This window comes from Nematostella vectensis, chromosome 13, assembly GCF_932526225.1.
Source record: "Nematostella vectensis chromosome 13, jaNemVect1.1, whole genome shotgun sequence".
In the NCBI taxonomy this organism is placed as follows: domain Eukaryota; kingdom Metazoa; phylum Cnidaria; class Anthozoa; order Actiniaria; family Edwardsiidae; genus Nematostella; species Nematostella vectensis.
In genome coordinates, this window is record NC_064046.1 from 13,333,381 (window position 1) to 13,350,197 (window position 16,817).

Below are 16,817 nucleotides of genomic sequence, written 5' to 3' on the forward strand. Positions count from 1 at the left end.
TCAAGGAGTCGGCGCAGGGTGAGAGCTTGGCAGGTTATCAAGATGGATTTCCTTACGCAAAAGAACCCAGCCGATCACCAGATACCCAGGGCGTTCCAGTCTTACACATGCCAGCCAAGCTTCAATTTTTTTTCGGGTAACCACTTATGCCTGGTGCCATCTGCTGAACACTATACTAGTGAATGACATAACGATATACGGGCGAGCACCGTCATGTTCGTATGCTAAGCCCGACATACGACATGGACAAAATGACATAAAAGTAAAAACTTGTTTTTTTTCTCTCTTATGCCTAGTGCACACTAGCGACATAACGACATGGGCGCGCGCACTCGTATCTTCGACATAACGACAAGGACATAACGACATAAGAAAAAAAAAACATGTTTTTTTCTTTTATGTCATTATGTCCATTGCGTTATGTCGGGCTAAACATAGTATGCGCGCCCATGTCGTTATGTTGTTATGTTGCTAGTGTGCACTAGGCATTATGTCGTTATGTCGGGCTTATGTATTTATGTCGAAACATTCACACTAGAACATATGACCATAAGAGGGCGCGCGCCTGTGTCACGATGTCGTGATGTCACTAGTGTGCACCAGGCATAACCAACACAGCGGTCAAACACTGCGCATGCGTGGCGATATGACCGCTGTTAAGGCATAACCATAACTCTGGGGCTCGTACTTATGCCTAGTGCACACTAGCAACAGAACGACATGGGCGCGCGCACTATGTTTAGCCCGACATAACGACAAGGACATAATGACATAAAAGAAAAAAAAAACACGTTTTTTCTTTTTCTTTTCCATGAGAATTGGGGGGGGATTAGGGAGCTCGTATATAAGTTAGATACTTGCATTGTTATTTTATATAACAAAGAGACATTATCCACCAGTATGCGCCTCTGAACTTTCGTTTGCTTGTTTGGTCTTGAAAAAACTGATTCCTTCTCTTTCTATCTATTGGCACATCAGGCTTTTTTTTTATAGACTTTCTATTCCAGGATTTTTAACGAGCTGCCCATTATACTTACTAATCAGGGAGATCTCGACTCCCAGACAAAACTATTTTTAATATCCTTTCATTGGTATGATAAAAGTTAAAATGACAGATTGAAAGCTATTAAAAGTAAACGCAATTTTCTTTGTTTGCTACTTTTAGGGATTCATATCCTTCATGTGTTATCAAGTGGTTGTTACAATGAAGAAGTTTGAATTAAATTCTTTATTTAGCTAAACATCTACTCGTCAGGTTAAAATTAAACCTTGTTGATATGTCACATACAATTTAATAAATCAAATTATTTCTGCTCATTGTGACTAAGGTGTCCTGTTTTGCTTTTTACAGGTTTATATTTCATTTGGACCGACGCTTTTAGTTATAGGACTTTCAAGAGCATTCCGTGGACTTCAGTGGACTCAGCGTTAGAAGAGAGACGGAGGGTAGAATGGATTGTCTCACTCTATGTTAAAGGAACAGGTGAAAGGCTTATTTGGAGACGCCCTTTCGAGGAGTCAGCGTTAGCACAAAACTCGTAAGACTAGACATTATCATGTAATATACCGTCTTTAATTCACTATCGATACTTTTTGCAAATCAGAGTTAAGTAAGAGTATTTCTGTCAGGTTTTTGGAATGCTCTCACCACTGGGTTTTGGGTTCGATTCCCGGTTCCGACGTGAGTTGAGTTAGTTGGTATCACCTTTGCTCCGAGGGTTTTTCTCCGGGTTTTCCGGTTATCCTCCCTCCACAAAACCAACAATTTCGATCTTAGCTGTGATCCGTGGTCAGACATGAGTTGTATGTCGGCTGCCTGAGGCGCCTTCCTATATACCTTCAACTCGACCACGTCTGAATCTGCGCTCTCGTAATTCAGCTTCCCAGCTGCAATGAAAGTGATTAGCTTCTCCAATTTATTTATTTTATTTACTTCCCGAAATAAAACTTCGAGTTTAAGGCATCCTTAGTGCACCTGAATTAAGATATCGAGGTATTGAGACCGTGTGATGGAAATAACATATCTCGAGAAACTCTCAAGACTCACAGAATTTGACGTAGCACACTCAGTTTTTTTTAAGTCTGTTCTGGTGAAAGTCTTGTTTGTTTGCTTCTGCATTTGTTCATATATCACCAGGGCCGTAACAGGGGGTGGGGCACTGGGGGCATGTGCCCCCCAATATTTTCAAAAATTATATAGGAATGACTAGTAGGGGCGTGGGTGTGCCTCCCAAATATTTTCTTTATGTGCCCCCCCCCCCCCCCCCCCAAATCTTACGTGGCCTGCTACGGTTCCGATTTCAGTACGTTGGTTTTTATAATTGTCTCTTGTTTTCAGATCTATCCAGGAAGATCATTATAGAAGCTGCTTATCCAAACAATGCCTTCACTGACTGAACCATTTCTAGCCGTTCTTCTTGTCCTTGTGTCATGCGCTTCGCTCCTTTGTGACTGCCTCGTTATTCACGTCATTCGAGTAGCGCCGCGCATGCGTAGCACCGTAAATCGGCTGGTCCAGAACATGGCGGGCGCAGACGTGGTTATGGTTCTTGTTATTTTACCAAAGTTTATCAATGTGATTTTTAACAACGGCATGTGGGCTGTTGAATATTGGATTGCTAAAGTTTGCTGTATCTTATCGAATATGGTAGTGACCCAGGCGAAGTTTGTATCCATGACAACGCTCCTTGCCATGGCAACAGACAGGTAAGTGAAATGTACAAGGTGGGTCGCCTGTGTCTTTAATCCCTCCGTTTCCTCGACACAGATGTCATGAGTATAATCATCGCCCTCATATCGTTGTCACCACGACCACCATCATACCATCATGATCATCACCATACAATGATAACCATCACCACCACTTAGCAAACATATTTACCATCAACATCACTAAGACAGCCACCAATCACCATCCATTACCAAAATCATGATCATCCTCGTCGGCTTATAAAGTATATCAATAAAATTTATCCAAAAAATTGTCGTTTTTTGCCAAAACCGGCCACTTCCATATAAGAAAACGAATCAATTCCATATTGGAATAACTGCTTGTTTTACTGTAAGGTGGTAGTACAACATGGGCATCGTAAACTTTATGACTTGTAATCAGAAGAGAAAAACAGTGACTGTGACCATCTTTAGTCAATTAAGAAGGTCTTTGAAAAGAAACTAAGTATTCTTCCTTTAAAAAAGGTATTCGCTGCCACATCCCCATCGCCATTACCATCATAATATTTATATCACGATTCTTAGGCATATAAGACTAGTTATCATTTTTTTACGCTAAGCAGCTAACCGTGCTGTTGTGTTCCAGGTACTTTGCAGTGAGGAGACCGCTGAGATATAGAGTGCTGTCTCACATATTTATCAAGTGTTCTCTGATTGGCTCGTGGGTATACAGCCTGCTTTCCCTATACTGTATCTTCGGGTATGATATCATAAGTGATGGAAGAGGAAACCAAAGATGTTCTGTCCATCCCGACCGGCGAACTCTTAAAGCTTCCTTCAACTTTTTCACCTTCTGGAGTAACCTGTTCGCCATGGCGACGCTTTATTTTCTCACAGGATACCATCTTTGGACGCGCAAACCCCCTGGAGAGCATGATAGGCGACGCGTCGAGGCAGTGGTCAGAAGCGCTGTTCACGTGACCAAAATGAGTCTTGCGATACTTGCGATCTTCCTGTGTAGTTGGGGCGGGACGGTTGTGAGTGCCATTGCACTTCTTGATAACAGCCAAGTAATGGATCGGGAGAAAACGAGAGTGCTTGTCGTTAGCGTCTATATTCTAATCCAGTCTAACGGGTTCTTTAATTTTCTGGTGTATTTGCGCTATTTGAAGGGCTTCAGAAGTCACGTGGTTCGCTTGCTGACGATACGAAGACGCATCCAAGTCCATCCAATGTCAAGAGCACTGTAACCAGGTAACAAGCTCGTGCATTTTGATTTGGAGAAAAAACTGGGTGTTCTTGATTGTTCTAAAGACTTTTACTTTATTGGAACACTTACAATTTTCCGATTACTGAAAAATAGGATAAATGAGAAGTAAATAAAGATATCATTAGGTTCTGTTGCCACTTATCTTAAACATACCTTTTAATATCTTGTTTACCTTATAGGTTTATTCACTCGGCAGATGGCTGGCACGGCGGCAGAAAATCACCACCCTACCCCACCCGTCCCTTGGATGGTCCTCAGGAATTTCGGATTTGACCGCAAAAAAAGCGCAATACTTGCGTTTGTGCAATTTCATCTGTGGCGGACGTTGGGGTTTTGCGGTATTGGCCTTTTTTGGTACGATATTGCGGGAAAAGGGCCAAAAAACATGCGGTGATGCGGTTTTTTAAAACACTGCGAGATGCGAGATTTTGCTTTTTAAATGGCGGTATCGGTAAAAAAAATGTTGCGGTGTTAATTAGTCTTCTCTGCTAGCGGAGGAATAATTAGCCCTGCTGTGCGCGGGATTTTCCCGTGGTACGGGATGATCAAGCGGCGGGAAACCTGGGAAATGTCGGGGTGTCGCGCATGCTTTTCAAATTCGCCCTTCTGTGCATATATGCGATGTTTCCGGTTTTTTTTTCCTCTCGGTATTGCGATATTTTCGAAAATTTTGTTCGATATTGCGGTAATTAGGCCCCCCAACGTCCCGTCCTGTGGAACTACATACAATTTTCTTTAACTGGTATCGCCTGCTTCTGTGTACGAAGAGATTTTCATTAGAATGCACTTGTGTAGCAGGTGGTCATTAAATTTATCTCAACGACAAGCCATAAACAATTGGCATTTCCATTATTGAAGCTATAAAAAGGATACAATGATATTTAACCATCTCTGCAGTGGGTAGCCTTCATAAGAAAATAACTTGGTTGTATATCTGAAGGCGCCAAAATCGAATATTTGCTTTCTCTTTTTTGAGCCCTATTTAATTATGTCCACGGAAAAAATCACAACATTTTAAATTAAAACCTCCTAATTTACTAATCGAATAAGTGCGTAAGAGAAAGCAAATGCAGTGTTGTTTACCGTCGTATAGAGTAAAATATCTCACATATAGGCTTGTTAGATCTGAGTATGATGATAGAAATACTTTAATAAATTACTCCCCTACAATAGTATAAAGTAGCTTACGCTAAGGAAAATATAGTACATAAATATGTATATTTTTTTAATAAAAAAATACAAGCTTAAGGTTTAGAGAATGTATTTTTGATCAGGCCTGCGGTTATTTGGGATTGTACTGCGTGTACTGTAGGAAGCAAAAGTTTGAATTTGATTTTATTTCTGATAAAAGTAGACACCTAAACTAGCTGGAGTATAGAAAAAGCCACTATTGCGCTGTGCTCCATCACTTTAGATAATCGTCCTGTGATTGGTCCGTTTGGGAAAATTGACGTTTCCATTGTCCTCCGATGATATCTCCTAAAATGTAAAATGTAAATCGAGGAAACACACAAGATGGCGAAACATGGCTGGAAATCCAGCTTCGGTGATAGCCAAATCGCCGGAATGTACGATTTAGGAGAGACTTTGGGACGTGGGCATTTCGCAGTTGTGAAAGTGGCAAGACATGTTATAACGGGAGAGAGAGTAGCGGTAAAAGTGATCGACAAAACCAAGCTCGATGAAGTCTCGCGGGAGCATCTCTTGAAAGAAGTGCGCTGCATGAAATTAGTTCAACACCCAAATGTAGTTCGACTTTACCAAGTTATTGATACGAACACGAAATTATACCTTATACTAGAACTAGGAGATGGAGGTGACATGTACGATTATATTATGAACCATGATAAGGGCCTTCCCGAAGAGAAAGCTCGGTATTTCTTTCGACAAATTGTTCTTGCAATCGACTATTGCCATAAACTGCACGTCGTTCATCGGGACCTAAAACCCGAAAATGTGATATTCTTTAAGAACCAGGACATGGCAAAGCTCACGGACTTTGGATTCTCGAATAATTTCATTCCTAACGAGAAGTTAGATACAGCGTGTGGCTCGCTTGCTTACTCTGCTCCCGAGGTTTTATTGGGAGATGCGTACGAAGCTCCGGCCGTGGGTAAGTACGCTTATAAAGTCTAGCATTTTGCAATCCTTTCCTCTGCTTCGTTTCTTGAAGTTAAGGTATATCTCCGAGCTATTAACTCAGCGTTTTCTTCTATCAACCATTAATGGAGATAAAAGAGGAAACCGATACGTGAAACGGGTTTTAACTGAGTGCATATAGGGTGCCACATTCTATTGTTGTTGAAAACAGACGGTCGTTTGAAACATGACTTTGCTTACTTACATTTCTCCATACTTACTAATCAACTTTAAAAATACAACTCGTTTTACACTAATTACTTTCGCAGATGCTTCTATGGAAAAAAAAATATGTAGCGTATTAATATAATAAGATTTAAAGTTCTTAGAAAGAAGTAGCTGTGTTGGTGTTATGTGTAAATAGACTCCCAACAATAATAAATGGCTACGACGTAGACCATATTGTACATTGTACAATCCTCTGGCCATACGATGCGGCTACTTTAAACCTTTATGAAAAAACGTTTTCTGTTTTTTGCATCCTTGCCCTATGTCGTAAAATTGTGTAGAATTTTCGAGCTCTTAAAAGTGTAATTTACTGTTAGTCACTTTCTCGTGAATTGCTAGAAACAAGTAGTTTGTACATTCAAAAATGTTATACTTTTGAAAATGATCAAACTCGATGCAGTAATCGATTAGGGGCTTTGTTGCAAAGTTGAACCTTAAACATGCTTAATACAAACAGAAATGGGATGAATTCATTCATGCTGTTTATTTAGAACACAATACTGAAAATCAAATGCAACGTTGCTTTCTCTACAATGCTTTCTTTCCATAAAAAGAAGTATCTTGAAGGCTTGGGTGAAAGCCAGGTGCTTTAGATAAAATCTATATCGAGTGTTACGAATTTTCAAGAATTAACAGGAATCTGTCTTTGTTTATTTTCTTCTTCTTTTTGATTGCCATTACTTCTAAATCACACCAGTCATAATAAGATGTCATTGCCTGGGAGGGACATCTGTTTGCTTGTACATATTAAAATATCTTCCACATGTTTTCTCTTCGGTTTAAAACAGATTTAACTGAACGTAAGAGGGTCTGAGATTTTCCTAAAAAGATAAAATAAAAATATAAAGTAAAATATAATACACAAAAATGGTCAACTGGTAAATGGGCCACCCTCACTGACATAACCCTGAATATATCCTCAATTTCTTTTGCAGTTTTGATAAATTGATCATTTAAGATAGCATTAGGTGAACTTATAGATGAATCCATAAGATATTGCAGTCTGGTCATCAAAATCAAACCATGGGCGACATAATTAAAAGCTAGAACTTATGTAATGTTAATTAGATGTATCTAAAATTTCCCTGAAGCAAACCATGTTTTGTTGTACAAAATTGTTATCTTTTGTTGTGTCAGATTTGCCACATTTCTTATGGATGTGCTGTTTGTTGGCACTGTTTGTTTCATTACTCCTACATAAAAACGTTTTGATTTTTGCACTTGCTTATCCAAGATAACCTTAGATGTTTTCAGATAAGCTAGCAATTGGTAAAACACCCCTTGCTTGCCTGAACGCAGGTAATTCTGCTGTAGAAGACCCTTTAACTACACAGTTACCTTGACCTCTGTCCCCTCTGTTTTCAGTGGTAACTATGAGCTCAAGTGCTCTGTTTGAAAGACTTCTAAACAGATGAATAGGAGATCTTGGAAGAAGCCAAAAAAAGCTTTATTTATCAATATTTGCTTATCAATATTTAGAGTATATTATGATTATTGAATTTCTTGCGATTATCTAGCAAATCTGGCTTGACAACATCACAAGAAAAAAAACGATATCATTGCAACCATGCATTTGCCACCACTCAATTAAATGAAAACAAACACAAAAGCTGATGGATGAAACTTTCTGAAAACTTTAAAGGTATGACACCATATCACTTTGGCAACTGAGAAGCAAAGACAGCATTTCACTACAGCATCGACTATGTACAGAGTTTATCAGGTGAAATAAAAACTATAAGAAACCCTCATCCACTATAAGAAATTCTCATCTTGTGTGTGTCAGGGCTTTCTTCCAGTTTAAGGCTGAGAAATGATGAGATACAGCTACCAATAACAAAATCCTGTCATAAGGCAAAAGTTATTCTGAGAACCCAGTGCTTGACAGTGGGCAAAGTGAAGTAGACTGTGTATAATATCAGGTTTTCACGCTTCCTTAGTAAACACCAGGGGCTTGGGTCAGTAAACTTAAACCAAAACTTAAACGCAAACTTAAATCATCTCTCTAAAATAATAATATTTAACCGAGACACACTCTGATAACCAAGTAAGTTACCCAAATTTAAAATGATAAATAAATGTGATTAATGCTATTCTCTTTTATCAACACAATCTACTGTAGGATAGTTATCTGTCTTATGAAAAACAAAAAACTTGCTTGTCTTGCGCCTGTAGAAAATACATGGCACATTTTTCCTGTGTGATATTTGTAATCTATTTGAAAAAAAACTCTAGAATTTTCATTTTTGTTTTAAAATATTGGACCAGTTAAAGCTAGATATTTTATGAGAGTCCCTTAAATCTTATCCAAATAATTCAAAATGCTAACTTTTGACACAGAATAGTGCCTAAACCTAATTCAGCATGGCCTTTACTGGCAGTTCTCCAGTTATTTAAGGCAGTTATTCCATTCACTTTTTTAATTGTGTTATGTCTTAAAAATACCTGTTAATCTAGGTTGCCAATTTCTTTTAATCTTTTAATGAAACTTCCTAGTACTTATCTCAGACATGTTTATTAGTCTGTATTCAAGATCTTCTGCAGGGCTGAAAGTTATTTGAATGCACCATGAAACACACCAAAATTAGTTTATATTAAGGTGGCGGACTACAATTGTTTTGGCTCATCTTTGATATGCTTCTGGTTTATTTATTTGCATGTCATATTTCACAGCTCCTAGGGGGTTTATTCATAAAATGAACTTTGATGAGATGATTTTCTTATTATTTTTTTTTAATGTTGATGGTGAAAATAGAAGATAAATATGACCACACTCAAATACACTTTCTCTAAAACTACAAATAGTTGAAAATAAAAACTGGAAAAGACACAATTATTTGTCATGTGACTATCAACTGTATTCAAATCACCTCATACGAAGCAAGAAGTCAAGGCAACTGGAATGCAATAGAATTATTTAGAACTCAAAGCCAGCCATATTTTTCAAAAGCCAAATGCAAATGTGAATATAAAAATATTAGCATTGTTGCACTGTGTGTCAGTGTTTCTGATGTTTAAGAAGTACAATCAATTGTAATTTAGCATTTGTATAAAATAAAAACTGAATCTCATATTGATTCATGCAGATTTATAGTGCTTTGATTTCTTTATCTGATCTCTTGATCTCGGGAATCATGGGTGGCCCAGTATGTTAGTGCCTCAGCAATGGGATCTCTCACTTCTGCTGAAACATGTTTGATTCCCGGTCGAGACATGGTTAGTATCTTTCTGTTTCTCGGCCCTGAATTTGACTTGTTGAACGTATGTGAGCTTACTAGTAGCTTGTGCTCCTCAGTTCCAAAATAGGACATTCTTAAGACATATGAAGTAGGATTTTAAAATGTGATTCACTTTCAGTCATCTTGTCATGCTAGAAGGTGCAGTAGAAATCAACAATATTGCTTTTTAATATTACAACAATATTCTGTTTTTCAGATGTGTGGAGTCTAGGGGTGATACTCTACATGCTTGTTTGTGGCCAAGCCCCATTTAGTGAAGCAAACGATAGCGAGACCCTAACAAAGATCATGGACTGCAGATACGATGTTCCAGATCATGTTTCACCACTTTGCAAAAAGTAAGTATTTATGTACAGTACAGATATGTTAACATCAATTTCAATCAGGTTTCCCTGTCCTGTGGGCATGGGTAACCCGAGAAATGGTAGGATTAATTTGAATCAACCTTCACGTTTCTTTAGACAATGGAACTCACTTTTAAAGCCTAATTGTCACCAGTTTACCTCTTGTCTATGATGTATCAATTTCTGATGATTTTTAAAAGAAAACGCAAAAAAAATTGTAAAAGCAGTGTGTCTATTGGAAGTTTCTTTGAGGGTGTGACTAATAATTTAGAGTTAATGGCCTCTTGAAAAGTGCAGATTCTAGTAGATTTATTTGTCTGTTGTCGTTTGAGGTTTCTGTCCCCTGCGGAAGTAAATTGGTGACACTGCTGCTTTAATAGCAACACAAGTTAGGGAGTCATTATTGCACGGGATGGGCTACTTTGTTTGGGGGAGGTGCTATTTTTCTTAGCTCTGGTTGCAACTTCAACTTTGCAGCCCCCAATAAATAATGACAGCTCTGCTTTGTTTTGTTTTGCAGTCTTATATCTAGGATGTTGATCCGTGAACCACATAACCGGGCTAGCCTTGGTGAGATTATGAGCCATCCTTGGCTACAGCAAGGACCAACGCCTCTGGTGCCCTCAGATGTGCCATTGGTGGCAGAGCTTCCCCTCACTACTGACGAGCACCTGTTATTACTAGATAAAATGGAAGACGGGAACATTGCTGATCGAGACAAGGTTATAAGGTAATTATAATTAATATTAAACTAGCAGTATAAAGGGATTTGTACTCCTCATTCTTTGTAGAAAAGAGATTTTTTAGAGAGATAAAACATATTTTGAAATAAGACCTTTCCTGGTATAAGCCCCTCCCCTTCATTCAAGCTATTATGGCATGCTATTGATAAATAGAGTCTATCTAAAGTTAATGTGTGTCTTTGATAGATCCCTGGAGGAGAACTCTTATGACTTTACCGCTGCTACCTATTTCCTCTTGGCTGAACAACACCTTCGCAGACTCAAGTTAAACAAGCCAAGCAACCCGGATATGGTTAAGAAGCGCCGCTCCCGAGGTTCGTTACCAGACAACGCATTTTTGACACACAGGAAGCCTGCATCAAGGTGAGTGGGCTGAATGGTCAGTTAATTGGTATTTGAATGTTTAAAGTCTTTGTCACTTTTATTTAACATAGATAACTTTGCTGTAATGGTATTAGGCACTCTTAATGCACTAGGCTGTTTTAATTTTAATTTACATTGCAGAAAACCATTAAACAGTGGACAAACAAAATGGCACAAAAATTGCTGTTTATTTAAGTGAAAAAGTGTTAAGATAAATTCCAACAAAATATCGATCAATTTCGATCAATTGGTGTCTTGTTGGACTTCTTGTCTGTTCTTGTACTAGAACATTTTGAAATATGCAGCAATCGTTTTGGTGTCTTTAAATACGTAGTTTTTAAAAGTTATGGTTTCGCAATTGAAATTGGAGGCTGTTCAAATCGATTTTGACTTCTCCAAAATGCAGTGTTTTTTTTAAAACTCTCAATATCAATTCCGACTCTATAGGCATTCTTATTTTTTTCAAACTTTTGATTGACAGGCCGTCATCAGCGGAAAGTGACAGCGGCTCAGAAAGATCCGAAGACAACAGTCCACGGACAAGTTCTTCCCGGCTATCAAGAAGACTGGTACCAAGAGAAGGACATGTTCTTAACAAGACCCTTCAGGCAAGTAAAGACCCTATACAACCCTATTCTCCTGTCCCCACCCATGCTCTTTAACCCCGCCCCCACTCCACGCCCCTATTCTCTATTGATTTCCAACAAAATATGCGTGTTGTTATTTTAGCCATTTATAGCGCGAGGTGGGCTACCGTGGCCACCAATACACAGTTTTAAGAGTATAAGCTAATAAGCGTGCGATTCTTTGTTTCACTGGATGGCTACCGAAGCTCATGCCGTCAGATAGTAATTTTGTCGCTTTCTTACTGGTATTTCTTGGTTACCTCAGAAAAATGTGAGCAACCAGAAGCGTGACTATGCTATCTCGCATCGCATTATAAAAGCTGTTTGTTTTGTGTTGTTTTCGGGAAGCTATATCTTGCACACTGGTGTTTGCTTTTTGTCAACTTTCCGAAGCCGAGAATGATGAGTTTTCGAGTTATTGATATTGCTGGCATTCTTCAGTGATTATCAAAACAAATGCGATGTCTACGGGAATACGATGATATTATATAGTTTTGGTGTTGTCTTCTTTATCTGCGAGATGCGTTTGGATAAGCGGGCTCATCAGTGATTGGGGAACATCCTCTAACACCTCTTTTATAAAACGTTTGGACAGACTTCAGACGTTCATTCTTTGTGACACTCGTTACGCCAATTCCATATAGCACGTGCGTGAAGTTCATTTCTTGTGGCACGTGCGTGACGTTGCTAATGTGACGTTCATTCCACGAAGCTACTTCTTTAACGTTAATTCCATGTTGCCCTTGCGTGACGTTAATTCCATGTTGCCCTTGCGTGACGTTAATTCCACGTTGCCCTTGCGTGACGTCCATTTCATGTGGCCTCGTCGTGACGCTCATTCCATGTGGCCCTTGCGTGACATTCATTCCATGTGGCCTCGTCGTGACGTTCATTCTATGTTGCCTCTGCGTCCCGCTCATTCCATGTGGCCCTTGCGTGACATTCATTCCATGTGGCCTCGTCGTGACGTTCATTCCATGTAACCACTGCGTGACGTTCATTCCATGTACCTTTGCGTGATGTTTATTCTATGTTGCCTCTGCGTCACGCTCATTCCATGTGGCCCTTGCGTGACATTCATTCCATGTTGCCCTTGCGTGACGTTCATTCAAGATGGCCTAGTCGTGACGTTCATTTCATGTAACCTCTGCGTGACGTTCATTACATGTTGTCTCTGCGTGACGTTCATTCCATGTTGCTCTTACGTGACGTTCATTTCATGTTGCTCTTACGTGACGTCCATTCATTTTATGTGATCCTTGCGTGACATTCATTCCATGTTGCCCTTGCGTGACGTTCATTCAAGTGGCCTCGTCGTGACGTTCATTCCATGTGTCACTGAGCCTGCGAGCCGGCTCTCCTGTGTGTTTTCGTTGTTCAGGATTCCCGTGGCGCAAAAAAACAATAGGGGGGAGGGGGTAAGGGAAATTGATCACCACAGAAATCAAGAGCCGGCTCGCATGCTATGTGTCACCGATTTTACGTTCATACGTCTTACGTGACATTCATTCCTTAGGATCCTTGCATGACGTTTTTTCTATGTGGCCTTTGGGTCACGCATATGCGGGACGTGCACTCCGGCACTCAGTGTAGCACGCGTATGACGCACATTCCAATTGCATGTCGTTGGGATTGCGTGATTTTGAGCCAACATACGATACACTTTTCACGGGCTTTCCTCCGTGTAACGAAAAGAGCATTCCATTCGCCTTATGTGATGACAATGCCAGGGTCATCGTTGTATACTCCTTCCTCGCATACTTCATCGTCGCGCACACACCCCTTGACAAACCCTGATAGCCATTGGCTCGTGTCAACAGCCGCGGTCCAAAGGCGAGTCCCGCGGTGCGCTCCACTCCATTTGGCCACCCTTGATGATCCGTCCGATCAAGTTAACCAAGATCAAGGCGTTCACGAAGCTTGTCCGAAAGCAATCTAAGTGACGTCCACATGAGGCAAGCACGAAAACATGCATTTTGCCCATCATAACGGCCTTCTTCTTCGTTCGCTCGTTCACCTTTGTATCACTCTTGTAAGCAATACATACGAACGCATGAGGAATGACGCCTGCGATAGCATGAAAAACAAAATACTGTAACGATGGTATGCCTTCACTGGTGTGGGGTATGTGGTCGGTTATAAGTTCTACCTTGACCATGTTGCTTGTTATTGTTTGCGTTATAAAATGGTGTGAAATATAGAAATATAGTTTTTTATTCCCCATTCAAACGCTAAACGACGAGTCAAATTTATTTTCCCTCTGTTTTCTTCTTATCCCCGTTCAAATAATGACGAATTATGCAATAAAAACGCGCGTCCTAATCGCATAAACCCTCCTGATAGTCGACTGATGAGCACCTAATTCTCTCAACTGCCGCAACTTTGCTGTATGTTTTTCGACCCAGTAAGAGACTCCGTCACGCAACATCACGTATCTAGCCGTGACTGAAAGGTGTAACGCATTCTTCCCTTTCTCAGGCTCACGCAATCGAAGTGGACGAGGTGCTCCACAGTTCTATGGAGGAAGACGATAGACCCCCGAAAACCTTCGGAGACTCCAGGCATATCTCGAACTCCCTCGACACCCTCTCGTACAGCACGAGCGCTATGCCGAGCAACACGCTTTTCCCGGGTAAAGATGACGTAATGCGAAGTGGTCACGTGCCTTCCGCCGTGCGTCGCAACCGTAGGTCTAAGGGTGGACACTTACCGCTGACCAAAGCTAAGAGCACGCCAATGCACCTGAATCAGATTTTCGAGGAGAGAGAGTCGGATATGGATGAGAGCCCGAGAAGCTCGCCGAGACTCGAGCGACCCCACCGAAGACATGCCGGTGGCGGAGCTATCAAAGCGAAGCGCAATACTCGCCGCTTGTCGCCAGTCCCGTCTACCGGAAGTCGGCGCTCGTCTAGCTGTTCGAGTTCTGACGCTGATGACGACGAACTAGACAAACACATGAAGAGACTGGACACGAGCTCGAGCTGTCGGAGGAGCCCGCGGCATCGTCAGCATGATGACAGCGGTAGCGAGGGAGACGGTGGTCTGGGCGGTAGTGGAAATGGCGGTGGCAGCGCAGGACTGGGCCCTATGGATACGAGTTCTTCCGAAAATAGCAACAATTCCTCTAACGAGAGTAGAACACAGAATCAAAATGGCGGTAGTGGTAAGACGAATGCTATGAGCAGAGGCGGTTTTCTTGTTACCAGTGACTCCAAATTCACGCTTGCTGCCATAGACGAGAGTAACAAGGAAAATTTGTGTGAAAATCGCTCTCGTGGAGACGTGAGCTCAACTACGAGTTATGACGACACTATGTGCAGATCCGATAAGACGCCCCTTATTGGAGATTGCGACGCAACACCAGTACCATTAACGTCCTCTGAGTGCCCGCGTCCTTTTAGTGCTGACTCAAATGATCGCGGGCGCACATACGGGTTCTGTGCTGAGCGCAAGAGCAGCGCCGCGAAGTACATTCACGATTTCTCGGAACTGGAAAGAACGTTTGATGCCCCAGAGGATCCGCTCATTTCCGGCGGAAGTAAGCGCGACTCCCTCACACCACGTGACTTGGAGAACATTGACATGAAAGTGCAAATGAAACGTGCGAGAACACTGCCGCCATCGGGGCCGAGCCATTTGCGCGTTTTGCGCAACCCCGCTGTACAGTCTGTTACCAGTAACTGCTGTCAGATCTTTTAAATTTTTCTTGTTTTGACCCCTGAAATATAATATTAATATTATTAACCTTTTAATATTACAAGTCTATAAGCGTTTACCAATTCTAGGGAAGAAGATTTTAGCAAAATATAGAATTTTACCAAATATTGAGGCTTATAGTCTCTAGTCACGTACTTGAAGCTTTAGATTTATTACCGGGTAGAAAAGCTAAAATAATATATATCAGTAAAATGATCTAAACCTGGTCTACACTCCAGTTCCTTGGAGCATCATTTATAAAGCCCAGTGCACACTAGCAAAATAAAGATATTAGCGCGGGGGAGGAACTTGTAAACACGTATTGACATGATGTGCGTTAGTGTGTAACAATGCCAGTGCGCGATAAGCCTGAAACTCTTGCGCGCATTTTTCGAGATGTAATCATCGACACTATAGCATGTATTTTCACTATGGCAGACACGTCCGCGCGAAAGATAATCCGAGACCCAGGTGTTACGTGTAGTGGCCGGGAGGTTATAGAGCTTGCATCATATTTTCTAGTTTAGGGCTTATTTTCTAATGGTGCTTTCTCGCTAGAGATGTGAATTACGCTAGAGATATTGCCATTTCATGCGCGTCCTTTCAAACGTGGCCACCTTGGCAGTTTGCCACGCGCGCTACCGTGGCCACAAATACAGAGTAAACCATGCGACGTGCGCTACCGTGGCCACCAATACAAAGTGTTATAGTGCGACGTGCGCTACCGTGGCCACCAATACAAAGTGTTATAGTGTGACGTGCGCTACCGTGGCCACCAGTACAAAGTGTTATTGTGCGACGCGCGCTACCGTGGCCACCAATTCAAAGTGTTATAGTGCGACGCGCGCTACCGTGGCCACCAATACAAAGTGTTATAGTGCGACGCGCGCTACCGTGGCCACCAATTCAAAGTGTTATAGTGCGAAGCGCGCCACCGTGGCCACCAATACAAAGTGTTATAGTGCGACGCGCGCTACCGTGGCCACCAATACTAAGTGTTATAGTGCGACGCGCGCTACCGTGGCCACCAATACAAAGTGTTATTGTGCGACGCGCGCTACCGTGGCAACCAAAACAAAGTGTTATAGTGTGGCGCGCGTTACCGTGGCCACCAATACAAAGTGTTATAGTGTGGCCCGCGCTACCGTGGCTGGCACTTTAAAAGTTTGTTGGCTAATTCAATACGAATGCGAGAAACCATATGATTGAAATGAACTTAACTAGCCAACCAGCGATGTAAAGTAATACATCAGTGTACATCGATATGTCTGGCTCCTAGTTATTAAACAGCTCTGCCAGCCGCCATTTTGTCACCCTAACAAAGTATCAAGTGCGAAAAAGGATCCAGTGCGATGTTTTCGAATGATTTGGTAAAAACAGTATTACCCAGTGCACACTAGTGACATAACGACATAACAACATTGGCGCGCGCACTCTATTAAGCCCGACATAACGACATCATAATGACATAAAAGGAAAACATGTTTTTTCTCTCATGC

The 16,817-nt window shown here is 41.3% G+C and overlaps 2 protein-coding genes across 3 annotated transcripts; both read left to right on the forward strand.

Moving 5' to 3' along the window:
• Positions 1-5,516, forward strand: LOC5508063 (RYamide receptor). Of its 2 annotated transcripts, none has more exons than XM_048720538.1 (5): positions 1-136; positions 1,352-1,538; positions 2,339-2,706; positions 3,317-3,924; positions 4,120-5,516. In XM_048720538.1, the coding sequence occupies exons 3-4, from the start codon at positions 2,381-2,383 to the stop codon at positions 3,918-3,920; spliced, it is 930 nt and encodes a 309-aa protein (XP_048576495.1). In that variant the 5' UTR covers positions 1-136; positions 1,352-1,538; positions 2,339-2,380; the 3' UTR covers positions 3,921-3,924; positions 4,120-5,516. The 2 variants fall into 2 exon arrangements, with proteins under 2 accessions (XP_048576495.1, XP_001628649.1); XM_001628599.3 differs by having other exon boundaries at positions 1,352-1,483.
• LOC5508055 (SNF-related serine/threonine-protein kinase) lies at positions 5,415-15,634 on the forward strand. Its single transcript, XM_001628600.3, has 6 exons — positions 5,415-6,053; positions 9,743-9,884; positions 10,411-10,620; positions 10,820-10,996; positions 11,478-11,604; positions 14,101-15,634. Exons 1-6 carry the CDS (start codon positions 5,456-5,458, stop codon positions 15,319-15,321), a joined length of 2,475 nt encoding a protein of 824 aa, XP_001628650.2. The 5' UTR covers positions 5,415-5,455; the 3' UTR covers positions 15,322-15,634.
• The last annotated feature ends 1,183 nt before the right edge of the window (positions 15,635-16,817 follow it).